At 45.5% G+C, this 25,263-nt stretch overlaps 1 protein-coding gene across 1 annotated transcript in view; it reads left to right on the top strand.

The window, feature by feature from the left end:
- Nucleotides 1-25,263, top strand: part of UBTD2 (ubiquitin domain containing 2) — a 107,028-nt gene that overhangs the window by 45,391 nt on the left and 36,374 nt on the right. The window contains exon 2 of the mRNA XM_074960577.1: nt 5,729-5,965. Coding sequence (XP_074816678.1) covers nt 5,729-5,965 — 237 coding nt within the window. The remainder of the gene's footprint in view (nt 1-5,728; nt 5,966-25,263) is intronic.

The following is a 25,263-nucleotide window of genomic DNA, read 5'->3' as shown; positions in this document are numbered from 1 at the left end:
TAGTCACAACTCAAACATTTCCCTTGTTTTTTTTTTTAATCTGAAGAACGTTTGCTGTACCTACATATAATATGAAAAGTCACCTTGCTGTCTGAAATTCTTGTAAATGTTTCATTTTAATGAATTAACATTCCCAGATCCTAAAACATGAATGCCACTTTGAATTCATGTTTAAAAGAGGTGGTATATTGGCTGTGTAAAGTCAAACTGTATAACTCTGCTACCAATAACCTTGGGTGTATTTCTTCATTCTTTAAAGAATGTGTGTGGATATAGAATTCTTTCTGCAGTGCCAGTACAGACAATGAGTAAATTAGGCTTCTTAAATACATCCTATTTGATCTTCTAAAGCCATTTAAACACTCCTTTTTTTATAAAGGAAGATAATTCATGTATATGCCACCGCATTCCACCAGCAATGGAAGGCGCATTCCATTTTCATGTGTTTTTTGGTTTTAAAGTAGCATCTAGCTTTCACTGGTCAAGAGTGAGAGAGAAATATCTGTGGTCAGGGCCATCCTTACCCATATGCAAACTATGCAGCTGCATAGGGCACCAGGAAATTTGGGGCACCAAATTGCCCCAAATTTCCTGGTGCCCTGTGCAGCTGCGTGTTGCTCCAGCGGCCAGCCTGATTCCCCCAGCCAGCTGAGCGGACCAGGAAAGCTGCCCCTGCTCCCACCCCACATCCACTCCACTCCTTCCCCATAGTCTCCACCCCCGCCCCACCTCTTTCCACACCCATCTCTGCCCCCACTCCACTCCTTCCCCTGAGCTACGTCCCGGGGGACTGCAGCAGGGATCGGGTGTAGCCTGCACTCACCGGGTGGCGGGAAGTGTAGAGACCTGGCCCCAACCTGTTCCGTGCCTCCGGTGAGTGCTGGGGGGCGGTTCCCCCCTGCCCCCAAGTCCCAAGGCTGGGAGCCAGGGGAGGAGAGCGGAGCGGGCTGAGGCTGGGTCACTCCACTTCCTGCCGCCCCGTGAGTGCGGAGTCCTGCAATCACCAGACGTGAGGAAGTGGAGTGACCCGGCCCCAACCTGCTCCGCTCCTCCGGCTCATGCTGGGGGGCGGCTTGCTCCTGCCCCCCACAGACCTTGGGCGCAGCCCCCTTCTCCTCCCCATTCCCTGCGGAGGCCTGGGGACATGCCCCTGCCCCCGCGGGGGTGCTGCATAGGGCACCACAATGTCTAGGGACAGTCCTGTCTGTGGTGAAGGGAATTAAGGAAGGAAGGGACATGCCTGGAATAAAATAGCCACTCTTTGAAAATATAACTGATAACAGAAACTAAGATTTTCAATTTGTTTGAAGCTTTAGTGAAAGTTGTGATTTCATGCCATTGGGAGTCAGATTATTTCATGTTTTCCTAATCTTTCATAATCTGGTAAATTGTTCCTATTCTTTGCAGTACAGTAGAACCTTAGTGGGTCCCCTGTTAAAAATGTCTTCATTGTAGCTAATTGTAGCTGTGTGTGTGAAGGGGAGGGGTTATGGAGAATATTCTGATTTAAATTGCTGATCTAAAATGTGTGGAATAAAGTTGAGAGGGACATGGGTTTTGTTTTGCTTGTGCCATCATCTTTGCCAAAATGAGCAGAGTATGGGAAGAAGGGAATGTCACTCACCCCTTGTAAATGTAGATTTGTAGAGCGTTAAATATAAACATTTCTCCTGTTCCATCAGTGCTTTGAGATTTTTAAGGACTAATAATTAGCAGCTCTATTAAACAGAAACTGTATTCCCTGGACCTCAGTGGCACAGCAGCTGCAGTCTTATTTTGATCAGAAACAATTTGTCTTCTGTAATGCAGAGGTGGGGTGACGGATTAGGTCTTTTACTGCCTCCCTAACCAGACAGTGATGTTTGTGATTCTTCCACAGTACTGGAAAAGTAAAGGCTCCTTCACTAAGAACATGTCAAGGGACTCTTCCCACCATATGATATGCTGGTCTCCTAGACTGATTGACAGACTAGGGTTGAGGTGCGGGGCTGAGGCCGGGAATGAGAGGTTCAGGGTGTCACAAACATCCCTACGTTTGGCTGAAGGACATTTGGTTCCCCTGTAAACACTGAACTACATACTCAGTCTTGTGATATTTGACCAGGGTAGACGTTCTCGTTGTTTTTCATTGCTTTCCCATGCTGCTGTCAGGGGAAATGACCCATTTTGACAAGGCTGCTACTGCCAGTGATGGATTCAAATACCACTGTTTGTATTAAACTTTTACTGATAGGGGCTTTCCCCCCTCTCATGAGATAGTTTCCATCATGCCCCTGCCCTCTCTACAGTTCAGAAGATGTTTTACCAAAAAAAAAAAAAAAATGAAAAAAATCCAAGATCAGTACAAGGTTTCACAGTTGTGCAGTTTGTACACAAGGCAAAAGTTCCAAAACAACTTCTGGGCTGTCCCAAAATTTTATTATATTATGAAATATTTAGAAAAAACCCAGTTAGTCCTGAGGATTTGTATGGTCCCAATCAAATACTCAAGGAGCTGACTGAGGAGATAGCTGAGCCATTAGAGATTATCTTGAAAAGTCATGGAAGATGGGAGAGATTCCAGAATACTGGAAAAGGGCAAGTATAGTGCCCATCTATAAAAAGGGAAATAAGGACAACCCGGGGAATTACAGACCAATCAGCTTAACTTCTGTACCCGGAAAGATAATGGAGCAAATAATCAATCAATTTGCAAACACCTAGAAGATAGTAAGGTGATAAGTAAAAGTCGGCATGGATTTGTCGAGAACAAATCATGTCAAACCAACCTGATAGCTTTCTTTGACATGGTAACAAGCCTTGTGGATAGGGGGGAAGTGGTAGATGTGGTATATCTTGACTTCAGTAAACCTCTTGATACTGTCTCAGTATGACCTCATAAACAAACTAAGGAAATGCAACCTAGATGGAACTACTATAAGGGGGCTGTATAACTGGTTGGAAAACATTTCCCAGAGAGTAGTTTTCAGTGGTTCACAGTCATGCTGGAAGGGCATAATGAGTGGGGTCTCACAGGGTCCAGTTCTGTTCAATATCTTCATCAGTGATTTAGATAAAGGCAAGAGAGTACACTTAAAAAGTTTGCAGATGATACCAAGCTGGGAGGGGTTGCAAATGCTTTGGAGGATAGGATTATAATTCAAAATTATCTGGACAAACTAGAGAAATGGTCTGAAGTAAATAGGATGAAATTCAATAAAGTCAAATGCAAAGTACTCCACTTTTGAAGGAACAATCAGTTGCACACATACAAAATGGGGAATGACTGCTTAGGAAGGAGTTCTGTGGAAAGGGATCTGGGGGTCATAGTGGATCACAAGCTAAATATGAGTCAACAGTGTAACGCTGTTGCAAAAAAAGCAAACATCATTCTGGGATGCATTAGCAGGAGAGTTGTAAGAAAGACACGAGGAGTAATTCTTCCGCTCTACTCTGCGCTGATTAGGCCTCAACTGGACTATTGTATCCAATTCTGGGCGCCACATTTCAGGAAAGATGTGTACAAATTGGAGAAAGTCCAGAGAAGAGCAACAAAAATGATTAAAGGTCTAGAAAACATGATTTGTGAGGGAAGATTGAAAAAATTAGGTTAGTTTAGTCTGGAGAAGAGAAGACTGAGAGGGGACATAAGTTTTCAAGTACATAAAAGGTTGTTACAAGGAGGAGGGAGAGAAATTGTTGTTCTTCAACTCTGAGCATAGGACAAGAAGCAATGGGCTTAAATTGCAGCAAAGGAGGTTTAGGTTGGACATTAGGAAAAAACTTTCTAACTGTCAGAGTGGTTGAGCACTGGAATAAATTGCCTAGGGAGGTTGTGGAATCTCCATCATTGGAGATTTTTAAGAGCAGGTTAGACAAACACCTGTCAGGGATGGGCTAGTTCAGTGGTTTTCAAACTGCAGGTCGCGACCCAGTACTGAGTCACGGAATGTAAGGCATTGGGTCACTGTGTCTCTGGTCAGCGCCGCCAACCAGGCCATTAAAAGTCCCGTCGGCAGTGCTGCCTGGTTAAGGCAGGCTAGTCCCTACCTGTTCTGATACCACGCTGCACCACAGAAGTGACCAGCAGCAGGTCCGGCTCCTAGGCAGGGGGGCCACTGGGCTCCGCATGCTGCCCCCATCCAGAGCACTGGCTCTGCGCTCCCATTGGCCGGGAACCAGTCAATCGGAGCAGGGGGGTGCAGTGCCTGCGGGAGAGAGCTGCGCGGAGCCGCTTGTGCACCTCTGCTTAGGAGCCGGACCTGCTGCTGACCACTTCCGGGGCATGGTGCCAGGACAAGCAGGAAGCCTGCCTTAGCACTGCCGCTGACTGGGAGCTGCCTGAGGTAAGCCCGTGCCCCAATCCCTTGCCCCAGCCCTGAGCCCCCCCCCCCAAACCTGGAGCCCCTCCTGTACCCCAAACCCCTTATCCCTGACCCCACCCCAGAGCCTGCACCCACAGCCCTGATCCCCTCCTGCACCCCAGCCCAGAGCCCCCTCCCGCACCCTGAACCCCTCATTCCCGGCCTCACCCCCTCACCTCAACCCTGTGCCCCAGCCCTGAGCCCCTCCCAAACCCCTCAGCCCCAACTCTTTTGGGTCGCGGGCATCAAAAGTTTTCTTCAACTGGGTCACCAGAAAAAAGTTTGAAAACCACTGGTCTAGATAATAGTTAGTCCTGCCATGAGTTCAGGGGACTGGACTAGATGACCTCTTGAGGTCCCTTCCAGTCCTGTGATTCTATGAATCATTGTAGTATCTGAGTGCCTAGGAAGATGGGGAAACTTTTAGGCTTCCAAAATAAACAGGGTTCTTTAATGTTATCTTAAGGATGATTCTGCTGGGCCAATTGCTAACAAACCCAAAGTGATAGTTTCTTTGATCACCAGCGCATGCTTACATAATGGGTGGTTCTTCATAATGCTTAAAAACTGAACAAGTAGGCCTAATAGTATGGCAAGAAACCTTTATAGTTCCTTTTTAGCAGTCTCTGTGTTAAATGAATATTGCTATAATTAAAGTGACGCAAATCCTCAAATATTTCATGTAAATGAAGTATCCACTATGGGAAACCTTGTAAAGTTACAATATGTTCTTTAGAGATTTCTGTGTCTGCACTAAGATTTTAGCTTTGAAGTCATAAATACTTAAAAAGCTGAATAAATGCAAAAAGGGAAATAAGATGTACAAAGAGGACAATAAAAATACTTTGTTTTATAAAACTCTTATATTTAGTAGTGGAGCATAACCTGTGCAGAACTCATTGCTGGCAGAATAGAAAAGAAAGATCCTGATGCAGTATTGCCTCTGTGACAGTGGGATGCTACTAGTTGATTTGCTTCTCTCACTGTATAGCTGCTGTAGCATGCTGAAAGATTTTATTGTTTTATGAATAAGTCATGCATGCTGAAGCAGATGGCATAAGGAGTGAAGAGACAGTTACCAGGGGAGCTTGGAGAGAAGTTCAAGGGCACTCAGGGAATCTTTAGACATTTAGAGAGGCAGGTATAATTGAAGAGTGGAAGGGAAACCCCTGAAAGAATTGAACAGTGAAACCTGAGGGGGGGGGGGGGGGCTTTTTGAAATGACCAGAGAGCCTTGAAAAAGGAATTAGAGCAGCGTAGGGAGCATGTGCAGGATTGGAGAGCTTATAGTGGACCGGAATTTCCAGAAAGAAAACTGAAGCTGCTCACAACTAAAATATAACCACATTGACTTTAGTAATGTGTGTTTATGTCTTTTTCTACAGTTGCTTTAGGTCGTAATCAACCCCTGAAAAAAGAGAAACCAAAATGGAAAAGTGATTACCCAATGACAGATGGACAGCTGCGCAGTAAAAGAGATGAGTTTTGGGACACAGCACCAGCTTTTGAAGGCCGCAAGGAGATTTGGGATGCCCTCAAGGCTGCTGCACATGCGTTTGAGAGCAATGATCATGAACTGGCACAAGCAATCATTGATGGTGCAAACATAACGCTACCACATGGTAGGTTTGTCTGAGATGGACAGAACCTGAGCAAGAATAGTAACAGGGTAAATGGGAATGGAAGGCTTGTGAGTATAGTTTACCATCTGGGAATAAATTTATGGGACACACAATATCCTAGAAGTCCTTGTTTGTTGATATGACTGTCATTATCGAGTGACCTTTTACTCTGTTTACCATACCAATGTTGAAAGAAACCAGAATTGTGCTGGGATTCAAAAGGGAACTGACAACATACAATCTTTCTAGTTAGCTAAGTCTCAGATGTATGCTGTTTAAAATGTGTATTAACACCTGCACTAAGGACATGACATACAAAGGTATGCTCTGTTTCAAGAGGTTACTTCAAAATACCCACATGTGATTTCCAGTACAGCTTTATTGTACCGTTTAAAAACCACCTCTTCTGGGCAGTCATGTTTGTCTATAGGATAACTGGTCTATAGGATAACTGTATATGGCAGATTTCATGGTGTTTTAATTGATTCTTCACGGGGGAAGATCATCATCTAAAACACCTAGTAGAGTTTGCAAATGCTTTGAGATCTCAGATGTCCCTATTTCATGTGTTTTCACTTCTACTGAATCTGTAGTTTGACTTTTGATCTCCTTCTTGTGAAGTTCTCTTCTTTCCTTACATATAGCGGTCAGTGTAAGAAATAAACTGCTTCTCATGTTCATTGTTTTTAATTTTAGCAGGATTTTGTTCCGTTCTAGTTTTTCTAAGGATTGTTGGTAGTAGAGGTAGAGATTTGAATACCCACTTTCAGGGGAAATCAGAGCTGTAGTTTATTTTAAGTATTTGATGATTGAGGATTCAGGAAATATGGGGAATAGGACCGAAGTGGAGCACAGGCTTCAAAGCTTGCATGCTCTGGTTAGGCTGTACTTTTAGTCTCCCATGCCTGAAGTGGAATCATGAAGTTCTGATAGGCAGTGTACACATTCTGACCTTGTTTTGCCTGAAGTGTTAATTCACAGTACAGCCCAAGGGGACAGACGTGAAAAATGGCTATCTGGGAGCTTCAGTTAACCTGGGATATTGTATATGATCCTTTTGGGAGTGATCATGTCCAGACTTGGGAATACAACAATGCACTGGTTTTCACTTCGTTTCCATTTTGAAGGTTTTTCTTTGTAACCAAAAGGATCAGTAGGTTTACTGGTATGTAATTTATTTAATTTTATAATAAAATTGTCACATAGATTGCTTCTCACCACATGTTCTTATCATTTTAACCTCTGTTCCCTATTACCTTCATTCTCCTTCCCTTGCATCTATGACACTCACTTGTTAAGTCTTTTCTGTTGTATTGGATTTTAGGCTCTGTAGGATAGGGACTCTCTCTTAGGCTATGTCTACACTGGCAATTGGATGACAAAACTTTTGTCTTTCAGAGATGTTAAACCACCCCATCCCTCCCTCGAAAGACACAAGTTTTGCCGCAGCAAGCACCAGTGTGAACAGCGCATTCCTGCTGACAACACAAACACCACTCTGTGGGGGTGGAAGTTTTGGATCGGCAGGAGAGCCAACAAACAGCAGCTACACTGCACGACTTTTAGCAGCACGGCTGTAGCCACACAGCCATGTCGCTAAAAGCTGTGTAGTGTAGACATAGCCTAAATGTATGTGTGGAGCCCAACACAATGTGGCTCTGATCCTGATTGAAGTTTCTGAGTGCTACCATAATACAAATGATTAATCAAACCATAATTGTTTTAGAAAATGAAAGCTTGAATCCTGGAGCACATTTCTGCAGTGAGAGGTGGATTCTGTGTCAAATTCAATGACTGGATTATACAGGACACTGATTATGAGATATTTTGACAGCATTAGATCATGCATTCAGTTTAAATTTTGCACAAGGGTACAAATGAATTGTCATTTTCAGATGAAATGTGAAACTTGTGACAGCAAGCCATGCAAAGAGACTGTCTGACTTGTTAGATCTTTGCCATCCTAAAGATAGAATGGAAGATCAGTAAGTGTAGGAAAGGGTTCTGTAGGGATGGGATGGTTTAGCACAGCCATTTACAAGCTTTTTTTGTGGGGACCCATTTGAAGAAAATTGTTGATGCCAATGGAGCTGGGGATGAAGGGTTTGGGGTGTGGGAGGGGCTCAGGGCTGGGGCAGAGGGTTGGGGTGTAGGAGCCAGACCTGCTGCTGGCTGCTTCTGGGGCGCAGCGCGGTGTTGGAACAGGGAGGCACTAGCCTGCCTTAGCTGGGCAGTGCCGCTGACGGGACTTTTAACATCCTGGTCAGTGGCACTGACCAGAGCGACCCAGTGACCCAAACTTTGAGAAACGCTGGTTTAGCAGGTTGCTGGGAGGGGTAGGGCTGTGCGTGGATATCCAGATGTGTACGTGCTTGTTTGTATATGTACATGTGTCTGCACACATTCTTTACGGAAACCCACGTGTTCAATGTGCAGTTCTGACTTGTTGATCAAATGGAAAAGAAATAATTTTCTTTTCAAATTCTCTTGCAAAGCATCTGTACCTATGTCATTGAGGGCATTCAGAGTTTGACGTTTTAAATCCCAACTGTTTAACTGAGTGCCAAAAAAGATGAAAAATCTGAAAATCTTCGGGTAATTAAGAAGGCACTACTTTGAACATTTTTAGGAATTTAGGAGGAATATTATAAACCATAGAAAATTCTCCCTTCAGTGTTACCTATAGCTGCCTCTAGTGCCTTGCCCACAGATGGTTGGGGGGTGTACACATATTTATATATACACAGACATATAGTTTAATGCTGGTATTCAGCGGGTAGTACCTTTGGGGTACTGCCTGCTGTAGGGAGACTGAAGCCTGTTTTCTGAGGCCCATACTGGAAGTTTTGTACACAGAACATTTCTGAAATGTAGGAATTAAAATTGCATCACGTGCCCACTGTTGCCCAAAATAGTGCCTAATTTTCATGCTAACTTTCAGTTACAGGTAGCCTGTAGTTATAGAATGTTTAGAATCCTTGTCAGGTTTTCCAAGTGAGAAGTTTTTGATCTTTGTACAGAGAGAATAGTCAATATTAGCCAGTCAAGTAAGCTGGGTTTTTTTCGCCCCTGTTGTCTTCTGGTATGCCAAGTGTCTTCCCGGGTGGTGTTTCATTCTGTGCCGTGAACAGCTGGGAGGCTTGCTAGATTGAATGACCTTTACATTGCAAAGCAAGATACTTACTTTAGAAATTAATATCTCTGCCAATTGCCAAAGAACCTGGGTGTCTTACATCGATAAATTATTAAAAGAAAGGCTTTCTGTTTATAGGCTCACTGTAACCTAACTGTTGTTCGCAAACTTAGCTGGACTTCGGGGGGGGGAATCACATTTTAATCTTACCCTGTTCCAAATAACACTAAAAAAGAGTGCATTACTTACAAGAAATCAACTACAAAACCTCCAAAATTAGTCTGTAAATGTGCAGTTAAGGAATTCAGCCACTCCACTTCTGCCATATAATCTGTCATCACTCTTGCCTGATATGATTTACACCACGCAGCCATCTTTAACTTTGCCTTCTTGGTTTGTTCTTTAAATGGATCCCCTGCCTCCATATCTTTTTTTGCCCTCTGGTTCCATTCAGTGCTTGGCCAGTCTGCTACCTTGCACCCCGATTCTGAGACCAGGCAGCATAGCTCCTTGCCCCTCTCTTGGTTCCTCCAACACTACGCCTCCTTTATGTTTTAGACAATGGTCTGTGTACAGTTAAAGAATTCTGTATCTTGGTAATTTCCCCCCCACACACCTTGCCCCAAAGAACAAAACACTAAAAGATACTGCTTAGGAATGCCAACATGACAAAATGGAGTTTAGTCTATACCATTTTGGATTTATAATTCAGAAAAATAGAATAACATTAGCATTTTCTAATGCTTTAAAGCAGTATGGCTTTAATATTATATTAACATGGATATTTGAATTTAATGAACAGCACTTTTTACATACATCTTAGCAATCAAAAAGAAAATGCAAAAAGTATATAATAATTAAGGTTGTGGTAAATCTATGTTTATTAAAATGTTGCAATGTTACTTTAACTTTTCAGCACACATTGTGTGTGTGTGTGTGTGTGTGTGTGTGTGTGTATATATATATATATATATATAATAATTAAAATTTAATTGAAATCTGACTCCCTTAACTAGACGACTTAAACTTTGTGGCTTGGTGTTTTCTGTCATGTGGGAAGTTTCTGGTATACTGCACATGATATTTTTATCTTTCATCAAACAGCCCTGAAAGGGCTTCATTGCCAAGTCCAACAGCTTTCTGTTCAGGAACAGTCAACTACAATGTGTCTTAAGACTGTGGGTTCTCCTCCAGGGGTATGCAGAAGTTTTCCCACGGGGTACATCAACTTATCTAGATATTTGCCTAGTTTTACAACAGGCTATGTAAAAAGCACTAGCGAAGTAAGTACAATATGACTAAAAGTTCATACAGACAATGACTTTCTTATATTGCTCTATAGACTATACACTGAAATGTTAGTACCATATTTATATTCCAATTGATTTATTTTATAATTATATGGTAAAAATGAGAAAGTCAGCAATTTTTCAGTAATAGTGTGCTGTGACGCTTTTTTGTATTTTTATGTCTGATTTTGTAGGCATGTAGTTTTCAAGTGAGGTGACGCTTGGGGTACTGAAGACAAATCAGACTCCTGAAAGGGGTTCAGTAGTCTGGAAAGGTAGAGAGCCACTACTGTCAACTAGCTAGGGACATGATTTTTCAATAAGCAGTCTTGCAATATTTCTTTGTACGTAAGCATAACTGTCACATGTACTGTAGGCAACAGTTGTGTTCACTAAAAGTGGGGATGGTAATGCTAAATATATTGCTGGACCTTAGAAAGATCTAGTTAAGCAAACCAGCTAAATCTAGTAGACCTTTGTAAAGGATTTTCCTTCCCTTCATGAGAAAACATGCCACAGATAATATAGGTAAACATAAACTATATAAACAGAAAAGTGAAATACAAAATCAGATGCTTGAAAGAAATGAAACTTTGTCTATGCACGTTTAGAAAAAATTCTAAACAGAACTAAGGAGCCTGCTTTTGATTCAGGCATAATTCCCACTCTTTAGGGATCAGACTGTAGTTATGTAATGTTTTCTGCCTTTGGGTCTGGTTCACTATAGTAAAGAGTAGCTTTTCATGTTGATGCCTAAGTGCTGTGTCCCTCTACTGATTTTTCCTTTATACGTTTTGCTTTAGCCAATGTGATTCTCTTTGAAAAAGGCATTTTAGAACCTTATATAACTTGAAGATGTTTACATGCTTTTTCAGTATTATATTGCTTCTCAACCTAATAGTTCTATTACAGACTTACTGAAGTCCAGTAATACTGAGACCATCGACTCATATGTTTCATATAGATGCAGATTGACCGTTTTTAGAGTACTTGAAACTTGAAAAGTGGTACCTAAGTGCTTGTTAATGTATATTGGATACTTCACAAGCAATGTTGCAGTCTACCTTATTGACCACTCCACTGTGATGGAGTGGCTAAATGGCAACGAATACAGTTCTTTGACTTTGAACAGCACAGTGCAAATGGAAAAGATACTTATATAATAAGGGAAAGAATGACAAGTAAAATAGAACAGCTGACCAAACAGTATGCTTCTATGTAGATGAAAAGACAACCCTTAAGATATGTCTATACTACAATCAAAACCCCCTAGCTGACCAGGGCTCAGGTTAAGGGGCTGTTGAATTGTATAGATGTTCAGGCTCAGGTTGGAGCCCTGCCTCTAGGACTCTGCAAGGTGGTATGGTCCCAGAGCTTGGACTGCAGCCTGAGCCTCATCTACACCGCAATCAACTAGACCATTAGCCTGAGTCAGCTGTCCCGGGCCAGCAAGGGCTGAGTAATTGCAGTGTAGGCATACCCTTAAAGAGTGCACGTTCAGTGGTATTTGAGTGTTGATTTTAATGGAAAGTAAAATGAGATGCTCAACTGTTTTTCTCATTGGGAATTATGATGGACCTCCTGCCAGAGCTGTTCTGTCTGATACTAGTTTGTTATCAGTTAATGAGAAAAAGAGTAGTTCATAGTTCAAATCCCTGTTGTAGCTCTCTTACTTATGACTGCTTCACGTTCTGCAGTTGGATCTAGAGTAGATCACAGGGAGAGTAAATGGAGCTTTCTCCACACCAGTCAAGATTTTATAGACCTCTATCATATCCTCCCTTAGTTGTCTCTTTTCCAAGCTGGAAAATCCCAGTCTTTTTAATCTTTTCTCATACAGAAGCTGTTCCATACTCCTAATCATTTTAGTTGCCCTTCTTGCTACCTTTTCTAATTCCTGTACCTCTTTTTTTGAGATGGGGCAACCAGATCTGCACGCAGTATCATGATGTTGGCATATTATGGATTTATATAGAGGCAATATGATATATTCTGTCTTGTTCTCTATCCCTTTCCTAATGGTTCCTAACATTCTGTTAGCTATTTTGATTGCCGATGCACACTGAGCAAATGTTTTCAGAGAACTATCCACAATGACTTCAAGATCTTTCTTGAGTGGTAACAGCGAATCTAGACCCCATTATTTTGTATGCACAGTTGGGATTATGTTTTCTAACGTTAATTACTTCGCATTTATCAACATTGAATTTCATCTGCCATTTTTGTGGCCCAGTCACCCAGTTTTGTGAGATCCCTTTGTAACTCTTCGCAGTCTGCTTTGGACTTAACTATCTTGAGTAATTTTGTATAATCTGCAAATTTTGCCACCTCACTGTTTACCCCTTTTTCTAGATAATTTATGAATAGGACTGGTCCCAGTACGCACTCCTGGGGGATACCACTATTTACCTTTCTCCTTTCTGAAAACTGACTGTTTATTCCTACCCTTGGTTTCTTGTCTTTTAACGAGTTACTGATTCATGAGAGGACTTTCCCTCTTATCCCATGACTGCTTATTATACTTAAAGTAAAATGCAAAACAAGATTAAAATCTGATTTAAATCAAGCTTTTGTGTTTGCTGATTTAAATCATGATTAAAATCAATGTTTTAAATAGTGATGTAAAATATTAAACAGTTAATCGGTTAACCAGTAAGCATTAGTCTTACCGATTAACCCCCAGCCCCAGACCAGTGGTAGCAACCCCGCTGGTCCACCCCAGACCCGCCAGACAGCCCCAACCCCTCTCCCTTTGATTGGTTAACCAATTAAACAATGTCATCTTAATTGTTTAAACGGTTAACTTTTTAAACAATATTTACATTCCTAGTTTTAAATCAATCCACTCTAAGAAACCCAAGATGATATTGTCTTAAAGGAACACTATCAACTGAAAAATTACTTTTGGAGAAAAGTTTCGCTATTATTGTTATAAGTAATACCCAAGCAGAGTAGAACTGAGAATAAAGGAAAATGTTTTTTTCTATTTCAGCTTGTTTACTGTGTGCGTTTAACACACTTTGTATGTACCTTTTCTATATGCCATGCATAGTAAATTCCCCCTTTCCCTGTTTTTTGTGCGTCTTTCACACAGCAACAGTGGAATGAAGGATGCTTGGATTAGGACAGAAATGAAATTACTCCAGGGCAAATGTGATACCTAAAACTGCTTTAACTCCTTTTTTTTTTAAATGGACTAAGATTCAAGATGGCAGTGTCCTTCTGAGGTACTACATATAAATTGGAACCAAACACATGCAAGTATCTGTGAAAGACAAACCTGTTAGTGAACATCAGACTAACCGGGAGTACCTGAAGCACTCTGCATGAATGTCCTTGAATCAGTGATTCTCAAGCTTTTGTACTGGTGACCTCTTTCACACAGCAAGCCTCTGAGTGCGACCCCCTTATAAATAAACACTTTTTTATATATTTAACACCATTATAAATGCTAGAGGCAAAGCGGGGTTTGGAGTGGAGGCTGACAGCTCACGACCCCCCACATCATAACCTCACAACCCCCTGAGTGGTCTTGACCCCCAGTTTGAGAACCCCTGCCTTAAATTATTTCAGGATTCTGAATTTTTAGATTCAGGTTTGTAGGTTTCTTGTTTTCCCATTATGAAATAGCTCAACTCCATAGAATACATGACATTTAATGTCTAGTTCATCTAGTTTATTTGATAGCCAACTTTTTTAAATTTTGCTATTGGTTCTGGTGCTTTAAACACTCCACCTTTTGTTAGCATTTACTGCAACACTCGAACATACTAAGGCAAAAAAGATCATTTCTCTGATCCTCAAACAGCCAAGGAACAGAGCAGTGTTGGACAGACTAAACAGTATGTCCTTTCATCAATATAGCTGTTGGTGTTCCCATGCAGCCTTGACCTAGTTGACAGAAAATAGTGTGGGAAGAGCCCTCCCCTGCAATATAAAACTTCCAGAAGCCACATGTGACTTTCTTTAAGTGGATTACAAAGTTTGTTTTTGTAGAAACCAGTGATTAAACTAACATTCATAGCTTTTATTGATCCAGGACCAGACAGCTTTCTAGGCTGGACATATAAAGTTAGCTACAAAGTGCCACCAGCCCTTTTAAGGTTGTACCAGCGCCACATGACAGTGCCATTTGTATATAGTAATTACTTTTATTATCCCATCACAGACGTGTAGAGTAGTTAATTTTAAATCTCTACTGAGATTATAAATAGACTGGCCTCTTTTTGTCAAGGCATCCGAGAATGAAATCAGCTTTTTTTTTAATGATGGAATGAAGCATGGTCTAGTGGCTAAAGCACAAGACAGGGAATTAGCAGACCTGAGTTCTATTACTGGCTGTGCCACAGTCTTCTTACATCACCTTGGGAAAGTCCTTAACCCTGTACACCTTGGTTTCTCCATCTGTAAAATGGGGATACTTGCACAACTCACATTGTCTCTTAGTAGGAGCCTTAAGACTCCTCCTGATGGCAATAGAGTTTAGGCGCACTACAAAGCTGCAATGTTTAAGTGCTAGTATTTGGATGCTGCTCTAAATAAGCACTGTATAAGGGCCCATATGCAGCCATCATTATTTCCCTTTGGCTAGTCAGATACTACCTGACTTCCAAAACATTAATCCCTAAAAAACCCACCCAGTAGACATATACACTAGAAGAAAAGAGGCGGAGAAGAGTGTCTTGAGGCTGGTCTTTGAATCGGGCAATAACCTGTATTTGTTAGTATGGAAGTACCCACAGCAAAATGGAGACTTTTAATAATGAACAGTTAACACAAGTTTCTATAAAGCAATAAATAACTTCAAAAACAGAACACTGATTTTGAGAAGTGTCATTGCTATTTCTGGCTGTTCAGCCAGTGGTTTGATGGATTTGAGGCCGTGGAATGAGTTGGTGCTTTAAATTCTTCCAGGGCACATTACCTTTTTAAAATTTGCTTTACTTTTGTAAATTTCTGATCATAAAGCAATAGGGAGACAAGGTGGGTGAGGTAATATCTTTTACTGGACCAACTTCTGTTGGCAAAAGAGACCACTTTTGAGCTTACATAGAGCTCTTCTTCAGGTCTGTGAAAGATACTCAGTGTCGCAGCTAAATACAAGGTATGTTTATTTGTATTTAGTTACGATACGGAGTGTGTCTCAGACCTGAAGAAGAGCTCTGTGTAAGCTCAAAACTTGTCTCTTTCGCCATAAAATATACTATCTCACACACCTTGTGTCTCTAATATCCTGGGAACAACACTACAAACATAAAGCAATAGGGTTACTTTTTCAAAGATATATGCATCACTTGGTCTGTGATGCTGTTGGACTAAGGATGTAGGGAGTTGCTTTCCTTACTAGTTCAATGAGAGAGCTTCCATTACAACTGACACACAAGCTTTTTAAATCCCAGGTTAATAGTCATCAGCAAAATCAGCCTTTCTATGATGTATTATGTGGTCTCTGCCCTAAAACACAAAACTGCATTTGAAAAGTATCTTCAGTGGGCCCTTGACCATCAGTCATGGTTTCTAAGGTGTTTCGCTTCAAAATGCTATTGAATGATTTTACGGTGACTGCAGATCTGTCTGTGCTTAATTTGAGACTTCAGCAGCGTTCTGAAAGCTCTTGGGAACTCTGGGTATTAAGTCATCTCTGTCAATGTCATTATCAAAAATAGCCTTGTGGTGGGCCTGTGGACTATAAGGAAAAGATTGTGGAATCTCTATCCATTGTAAGGGATGTGACATCAAAACACAGTCATCACTTACCTAGATTTGTAGCAAATTAGCTTCCTATTTATTATTAAACATCTAAAAAGCAAAACTGTACTAGATTGTTGCTTTAGAGCCATCGTGCCTGGTAAAAGTAACAAAGGCAGGGATAGGGGAACAATACAGTTGGCACTGTTTGAAGTTCATGGTGATGTACTAATCTTATAATTCAAGATTACTGCCAAAGGTCTCAGAAGAAATAAGATTAGCCACAATGAGCATGGTGATCCAAAGAGAATGCTTTAGGAAATTCTGCAGATGTGAAGGATTGATGTAGCCTAAACTTTTTTCCGTTGCTGAAACTTGTGTAGTATTGTACAGTAGCAGGTCATTGACATGTAACATTTTTCAAAATTGACATTACAGTTTAGAAAAGTTCCTTGACGTATCAAGTTGCTTCATTAGGTTCCTTGTTCAGCAACCATGTTCAGCAAGTAAATTAAAAGCCCTATTAATATTAACGTAATACATTTTGAATCTTTTTCCCACCTTCATTTATAACTGCTAGCTCTCCTTTTACAGCATTCGGTACCTGGACTTCTTAACTAAAATGACAGCTGTATAGATTACAGTTCTGCTGCTGTCTTTTTAAACTTTGGTTGCTTTGATATTATGCTTTTGCTACATTCATTTTATTTACATATCAAGCACTATCTCAATGCTTGACAATACTATATTTTTCTCAGTCTCTTTTATTTTTTTAATCATTTCACTTTCTATTTTCCTTTCAGCCAAAAGGGCACATTTAGGGCTTGTCCACACTGGCAATTTACAGCACTGTTGTTTTCTCGCCACGGCAGCGCTTTAGCATTGCCAATGTAGACTGGCCCTTAATTCTTCTTCGAGGGCTTGTTCACATCCATTCCACATTAGGTGTGCGCGCGCTGCGTGCACAAGCGTCAGAAACTTTTTCCCTTAGCGGCTCCCGTCGGGCAGGCAGGGCCCCCCAAGTGGTGCCACTGCGCCGTGCATATATACCCCTGCCGGCCCGACCCCCTCCAGTTCCTCTTACCATCCGTGGCAGGGTTGGAACAACCTCTCTCTCTCTCTCTCTCTCTCCTCTAGAAGAGCAGTCCCTTAGCCTTTAGAGTAGCTGTTATCAGTTCGTTAACATACATATTGTGGACACATAAGTGATTAGGTGCTTGGAGGCCTCCAGCACCCGCCCCGGCCCGTGAGGCAGGCCCACGGCTTCAAGGCTTGCGCCACATGCCGCAAACCTATGCCAGTTAGTGACCCCCACGACTCATGTCTACGTTGCCTGGGGGACAGATATCAAATTGAATGGTGTAGGATTTGCAAGGCGTTTAAGCCAAGGACAAGGTAAGAAAGAGACTTTGGTCTAAAGCAGCTGTTGATGGAGGCTGCATTGCAGCTGCCGGGCTCGGAGCACCCAACGCTGGCTCAGGCTTCCTCAGTGCATAGTGCCCCAGAGCCGTCAAGAGACCCGGCACCAGCTAAGCACCATAAACTGTTGGCCCCAAAGCGCCAGGGTAGGCCCCAGCACCACTAGTCCTCCCCGGTGCGGCCCCCAGCACAGCCGAAAGGAAGGCGCGGTCGTTCCACGCACAGGAGGCTGGCGCCTCCCAAGCGCCGATAAGAGCGGGAAGGCCGCGGTACCAGCACTGACACCGGTGGTCCCGGCAGCACAAGTCCTACCGAGCCCAGACCTAAGTGAGCTCCTTGCGGACGATGGGCTCGAGGGCATAACAGATCAGCCCGCTACACCTGGCACCTTTGAGGCTGCAAAGGACTTCATCAAGCTGTCGGCGGTGAGCCCCCTCCCGTATGGGGAGAACCCTCCGGCACCCATGCCTCGGGTGCCGTCGAGGGGTAAGCTGGCAGTGGTGTGCCGCTCGAGGACACCGTCCTGGCACCGCTCCCGGAGTTGGTCCCGGTCGAGCTCCGACTCCGCGGACTCACACTTGCCTGCGGCCCAGAAGGAGGTTGCGGCACCAGCAGCGGGTCGGCACGAAGAAGCACTGGAAAGGGCACGCCGCTCTCCGGCACCGCCCAGAGACTGGCACTGGGAGGAGTTGAGACAGCCCTCACCAGAGGACTCCCGCAGACTGGGGGCAGCCAGGCCATTGGCCCTTCTGGATCCCCAGGAGAGCCAAGGGGCCCCGTCCAGGGCAAGTTACTCGGTGCAGCGGCCCGGTCCCCACACTGACGCCAGACAGTGCCAGAGGCTACAGTATCCAGGCCTCCAGCATCCCCACAGCATAAACCGGAGAGACCGGCACCGAGCCTGGTGCCGTTCCATGGACTCCTGTCCCGGCCTGAGCCGGAGGCCCCTCCCACGGAAGAAGGGGATCAGGAGAACCAACCAGAGGGGGTCGAGCAGCAGCCAACCTCCTCGTCTTCCCCCAGTGAGGCGGTGGCGGGTACAGAGGTGTCCGGCCCTCTGCCGATAGACCATAGAGCTCACCAGGAATTGCTGCGCAGGGTCGTCCAAAACTTGGGGTTGCAGGCTGAGGAGACAGTTGAGCAGGAGGACCCCATGGTGGACATTTTGAGCCCCGAATGTCCATCCAGAATAGTGCTCCCGCTCATTAAGACCGTTCAGTCCAACTATAAGACTATATGGCATACCCCAGCTTCCAGCGCTCCAACGGCCAAAGGAGTGGAGCATAAATACTTTGCCCCATCTAAGGGTTATGAGTTCCTGTTCTGCCACCCGAGTCCATGCTCCCTAATGGTCTCAGTGGTAAACGAAAGGGAGCGCCATGGACAGCAGGCCCTGGCCCCTAAGGCCAAGGAGGCTAAATGCCTGGACCTTTTTGGCAGAAAGGTGTACTCATCTGGGGGCCTTCAGTTGGGGATTGCGAACCAGCAGGCCATCCTCAACAGGCACAATTTCAACTCCTGGCCCGCGGTGGGGAGTTTTAAGGACAACATCCCGCAAGGTTCCCAACCGGAGTTCACGGCCCTGGTGGATGAGGGCAAGGCTGTAGCCAAGACCTCTCTCCAGGCCTCCCTGGATTCGGCAGACACGGTGGCTAGAACAATCACATCAGGGGTGGTCATGAGGCGCTCAGCGTGGCTCCAGGAGTCAAGACCTGCCGCCCAAGGTCCAGAATACACTCCAGGACCTCCCCTTCGAAGGGTCCAGGCTCTTCTCGGACCAGACAGACACGAGGCTGCACAGCCTCAAGGACTCGTGAGTTACGCTTAAGTCGCACACCCCGGCGACCCAGAGGAAGCCCTTTAAGCCTCAGCCTCCCCCTCAATGCCAGTACCAGCCTGGCCATAGGCATGAGCCTTACCGTAGGCGAGGCAGGGATAACCACCGGCAGCGCAACAACAATAGTAACAATAATGCGCCGGACCAGATCCAAGCCGGCACAAACCCCAGCCGGGCACTAAGCCAGGCTTTGGAAGGTGCATCCGAGGACAGCGTACCAGACCAGTCACCGGATCCGTCCTTGTTTCCTGAACCGCCTTTCCCGTTTCTTCCGTGCGTGGTCCACCATTACGTCAGACCGTTGGGTCTTACGCACGGTGCGGAACGGGTACTCGCTGCAGTTCGCCTCCCTCCCCCGCTCCCACCCCCTTTCCCCGTCCCTCTTCAGGGACCCCTCTCACAAGCATCTCCTAGAGAAGGAAGTCCGCTCGCTGCTAGAGGCGGGGGTGGTAGAGGTGGTGCCGCACAGCCTATGGGGGAAGGGGTTCTACTCCCGGTACGTCCTCATCCCCAAGGCCAAAGGGGCCTTCGCCCCATCCTAGACCTGCGCAGGCTCAACAAGTTCCTGGTCAAGGCCGGGTTCCGCATGGTCTCTCTGGGCACTATCATCCCTTCCCTGGATCCGGAGGACTGGTACGCTGCCCTCGACGTGAAGGATGCGTACTTTCATATCGCCATCCACCCAGCACATCGGCAGTTCCTACGCTTCACCGTGAGCCAAGAACATTACCAGTTTGCGGTTCTTCCATTCAGCCTAGCCACGGCCCCAAGGGTGTTCACGAAGTGCATAGCGGTGGTGGCGGCCTTCTTACGGAGGCAGAGAATCCGGGTGTACCCTTACCTCAATGACTGGCTCCTGGCGGGCCAATCCAAGGCAGAAGTGCAGGGCCATGTGGAGGTGGCCCTGAGATTGTTCCGCGAGCTGGGGCTCCTGGTCAACGTCCCCAAGTCCACACTCGTACCAACGCAGAGAGTGGAATTCATAGGGGCAGTCCTGGACACGGTGCAGGCCAGGGCAAGCCTTCCGGTATCCCAATTCCAGGCTATCCAGCAAGCGGTGGCCTCCCTGCGCCAGTTACCACCAACAACGGCCAGGTGCTGCCTGCGGCTGCTGGGCCACATGGCAGCATGCACGCATGTGGTGAGGCATGCCAGACTGAGACTCAGGACTCTGCAGGTGTGGCTCGCTCGGTTGTACCGCCCCGGCAGGGACCCCCCCTGGACTTGGTAGTGAGAGCCCCTAGGGACGTGCTGAACTCCCTGCTGTGGTGGCAATCCCAGCCTCTGGTTTGTGAAGGCATCCCCTTTGCCGCCCCACAGCTGGACCTGACGCTGGTGATGGACGCGTCAGACCACAGATGGGTGGCTCACCTGGGGGACCTCATGATGCAGGGGTTGTGGTCCGGAGCACAGCGGTCACTCCATATCAATGTGAAGGAGCTCAGAGTGCTTCGTCTCGCCTGCCAGACCTTTGACGCCACTCTGAGTGTTCACAGCATAACAGTTCTGACAGACAACCCTACTGCCATGCTTTATATAAACAAACAGGGTGGGGCTTGTTCCTCGCCACTCTGTCGTGAGGCTCTCCTCCTCTGGGACCATTGCACAGCCCATGCAATTCACCTCAAGGCATCCTATCTCCCGGGGGTACGAAAGAAGCTGACGGACTCCCTTAGCAGGTCGTACTGTATGCACCAGTGGACGCTCAGGGTGGACGTCGTGCTTTTGCTCTTCCGCAGGTGGGGGTTTCCCCCGGGTAGACCTGTTTGCCACCAGGGCCAACGCCCAGTGTCCACAGTTCTGCTCTTTCCCGGGCCACAGCACAGGCTCTCTTGTGGACGCATTTGCGATCCTGTGGAGTGGGGGCTTGATGTATGCCTTCCCCCCGCTCCCCTTGGTGCACAAGGTCCTACTCAAGGTGCGCAGGGACAGGGCAGCGGTGATCCTCATTGCCCCAGCCTGGGCCCGCCAGCACTGGTACACATAGCTTCTAGAGCTGTCAGTGGAGGCCCCAGTAGTCCTGCCCCTATGCTGGGACCTCATTACATAGGACAGCAGGCAGCTTCTCCACCCCGACCTGCTGTCACTGCACCTGACGGCGTGGAGGCTCTGTGGCTAAACGCCCTGGAGAGCCAGTGCTCCCTTCCAGTGCAGCAGATTCTGCTTGGCAGTAGAAAGCCCTCTACCAGGGAGGCCTACGTGGCCAAGTGGAAAAGGTTCTCGTGTTGGTGTGAACCCCGACAGGTGTGGCCATGCCAGGCCCCGGTGCAGGCCATCCTGGAGTACCTCCTGCACCTCAAGCAGCAAGGGCTAACCTCGTCCTCACTCAGCGTGCACCTGGCGGCCATCTCCGCCTTCCATCCGGTGTTCTCGGGGGGCTCGGTGTTTTCCCACCCAATGGTGGGACGGTTCCTTAAAGGGTTGGAGAAGGTGTTCCCGTACTCCCACCCACCAGTCCCTCCGTGGAACCTTAACCTGGTCCTCTCTAAACTCATGGGACCCCCTTTCAAGCCCCTCGCTTCCTGTTCCCTCCTCCACCTTTCCTGGAAGGTGGCATTTCTGGTTGCCATTACTTCGGCCAGAAGGGTGTCCGAACTGAGGGCCCTCACCTCTGAGCCACCGTATACAGTATTTCACAAGGACAAGGCACAGCTCCAGCCACACCCCTAGTTCCTCCCTAAGGTGGTCTCCCAATTCCATTTGGGCCAGGACATTTGTCTGCCAGTGTTCTTTCCAAAGCCCCATACGGACCCGAGTCACCGCAGCTTGCACACCCTGGATGTGCGTCAAGCGCTGGCGTTCTATTTGGAGCGCACCAACCCCTTTCGCAAATCCGTGCAGCTGTTTGTGGCTGTAGCCGAGAAGATGAAAGGCCTCCCAGTGTCGGTGCAACGGATTTCATCTTGGATTGCAAGCTGCATCCGGGCGTGCTCTGAGCTCGCAGGTGGTCCGGCCCCGGCGGTCACGGCCCACTCGACAAGGGCGCAAGCGACTTCCACGGCATTCCTGGCACAGGTCCTGATCCAGGAGATCTGCAGAGCAGCCACCTGGTAATCGGTGCACACCTTCACAACCCACTACGCAGTGAACCAGCAGGCCAGAGAGGACGCAGCAGTTGGCAGAGCGGTCCTCCGAGCAGTTGTTCCGTGACTCCTACCCTCCTGCAGAGGTAAGCTTGTGATTCACCTAATGTGGAATGGATGTGTACAAGCACTCGAAGAAGAAAAAATGGTTACTTACTTTCTCGTAACTGTTGTTCTTCAAGATGTGATGTTCACGTCCATTCCACCACCCACCCTCCTACGCCTTTGTCGGAGTCGCCGGCAAGAAGGAACGGGAGGGGGTCGGGCCGGCGGGGGTATATATGCACAGCTCAGTGTCGCTACTCGGGGGCCCCCACCGGCCCGACGGGAGCTGCTAAGGAGAAAAGTTTCCGACGCGTGTGCACGCGGCGCGCGCACACCTAATGTGGAATGGACGTGAACAACACATCTCGAAGAACAACAGTTACGAGAAAGGAAGTAACCGTTTGGTTTTTTTTTATCTAGAGTAAATAAATTCTGGGTGAGAGGAGCTTTTCTGGTCTCTCCGATCTGCTTCAGAAAACTGCTGTCTTCCAGAAACAACCTGTGTTGAGCAATGTGTGAAATGTTTGGGCTGTGTTGGTTCTGGTCAGGTGCAGTAATTGTCATTCCTTTGGGAGATTTCACCAAAATTAACATTCTCATAGGATTTCTGTGTGTTACACACAATTTATTTTATTACTGGTGAATAGAGCTTTTCTAGTCTTTAGAACTAAGAGCAAAAATGACCCCCTTACTCCCTAGACTGCAGACAGCTGAGGGCGGGCAGGGTACTTTGAAATGTCTGTGGCAAACTCTTCTTTCTTTTAACAGTAAGGGGATATCTCTCTTAATTTGCAGTGGGGTTTTTTTTTTTTTTTGGCTGTGGATTAATGTAAAATGTAATAATAACCTCTTAAATTATCACACTTTAGTCCTTCTGTGGAAAGGCTAGTATCGGCACAGTGTATAGAGTACTGTAAAAGGTTAAGTGATTTCTAAAATCTCATTTCTTGTTTTGAATTTTTTTAACTATTTCATTTTTCTGTTATATTTAAAAGCATTGTCAAGTTCATAAAGCCTCAGCACACAGGATTTACTGCTTTCTCTCTGCTTGTCCTCTTGCTCGAACTGTAGGGTGGTGGCATTCAGTATTTAAATGTGAAGGAGAAAATAGTTCTTCATAGCTGAAAGTACGTCATGTTATAATATGTCAGTTCCTGGAAGCTCCCTTTACTTGAGCAATAAATTTCCTCAGCTTTCCACTAAAGGCAGGTTTACAGCATTAGCTTATAGAAAAGCAGTGTGGAAGCATCCCTTGCTTCTGATTAAACAAAGAGTTAATCAGTGGAAGTTGAGTACTTTCTAGTAGCCTTCAGTTTTTGTTTTAATTTTCAGTTGGAATTTTGAATTTCTTTGAATTTTTGCTAAATATTTTTCTCATGTCCCTTTTTAAAAGGGACACTGTTAACTTACTCTGCTCAGTTTTAAAAGATTTTTAAAGCATTTTGAGATCCAACACTTGCCCTGGAGTCCCAATGTCAATTGCTGTGATTTTATAATCCCATTTTTCTTTCTTTTTAAATGGTTTTTCCCTTCCCTGTTGCTCTGAAAGACCTGAACAAACCAGGGAAAATGCCTATACAGGGCAAACAGTGAAATAGACTACAGCGTACAAAGGAAACTGGAAAAAAAAAAGTCTGCTCATTTTACAGTTAAATTAATTTTAGGTGTTGTAATAATAGTAAACAAAGATGCAGTTAAGCTGTGCTTCCCTTTAAATAATAAAGATACTTCTTATAGTTGGCTCCTTCCCTTCATGCAATATGCAGTCCTGGTTGAACGGTCCGCCGCTGTTTGGTGTACCGTTGATGGTACCAATGCCGATGTCCACACTGAAGGAGCCTTCTCCAAGGCAGAGTCTCTGTCTCTCTCTTGCCCCGTTGGTACCGATGTTTCCTTGCCTGGGCCTATTAGGTCCTTAGGCGGCCCATGTTCTGTTGGGACAGTACCGTGTGAGCTCTGGGTACTGGGTTTAGACATTTTTAGACATAGCTCTAAAGGCACAGCGATTTCAGCTCAGAGACTTTCTAAATGGGTCTAAAACTGCATCAAGCTCTGTTTATCATATTCGCAGTTTAGCACCTTCATCTACAATCCACACGCTGTACAAGATCGATTTCCTCATCGGTCGCCTTCTACAGGTCATCCCCATACCAGAAATCTGAAGAGTAGCTTCTTGGGCATCTTTATTTACCTTTTCAGAACACTATGCAATTATGCGGGACTCTGCTGCAGATACTAGATTCTCCTCTGCAGTATTATCATCCATAACAGACTCGACTCCGAAGCCCCAGTTTCCCATTGGGGATACTGCTTCGGAGTCATCTACAGTCGAGCACCCATAGGGATTCTACTCGAAGAAGACGACAAAGTTACCTTGTGCAGTAACAATGGTTCTTTGAGAAGTGTGTCCTTATGGGTGCCCCATGACCCACTCTCCTCCCCTCTACTTCGGAGTTCTCATCTTAGAATCTGTGGTAGAGAAGAAACTGGGGCGGGTTTGCCTGTGCAAAGCTGGTTAGCCTAGTGGCAGAGCACAAGTGGGGGGACAGCGCATGTGCAGGCCAAATGGACACTGGTATAAAAATTCTTTGATCAGCAGCACAGGGACACAAGTGCACCTACAGGGGAGCACACATAGGGACATGCATCTCGAAGAACCAGCATTACTGCATAAGGTGAGTAACTTCATCTTTTGTCTTTCACCCCTAAACATTTTAAGGCTGGTGGTTTGGGGTTGAAAAACAGGGCAGTTGACTACAGTATACCATGGTCAAGAGTTTAGTTTTTTACAGGTCTGAAATAAT

This window comes from Natator depressus, chromosome 8 (genome assembly GCF_965152275.1).
Source record: "Natator depressus isolate rNatDep1 chromosome 8, rNatDep2.hap1, whole genome shotgun sequence".
Taxonomy (NCBI): Eukaryota; Metazoa; Chordata; order Testudines; family Cheloniidae; genus Natator; species Natator depressus.
The sequence above is the reverse complement of the archived record's forward strand: the minus strand, read 5'-3'. Positions and strand labels throughout refer to the sequence as shown.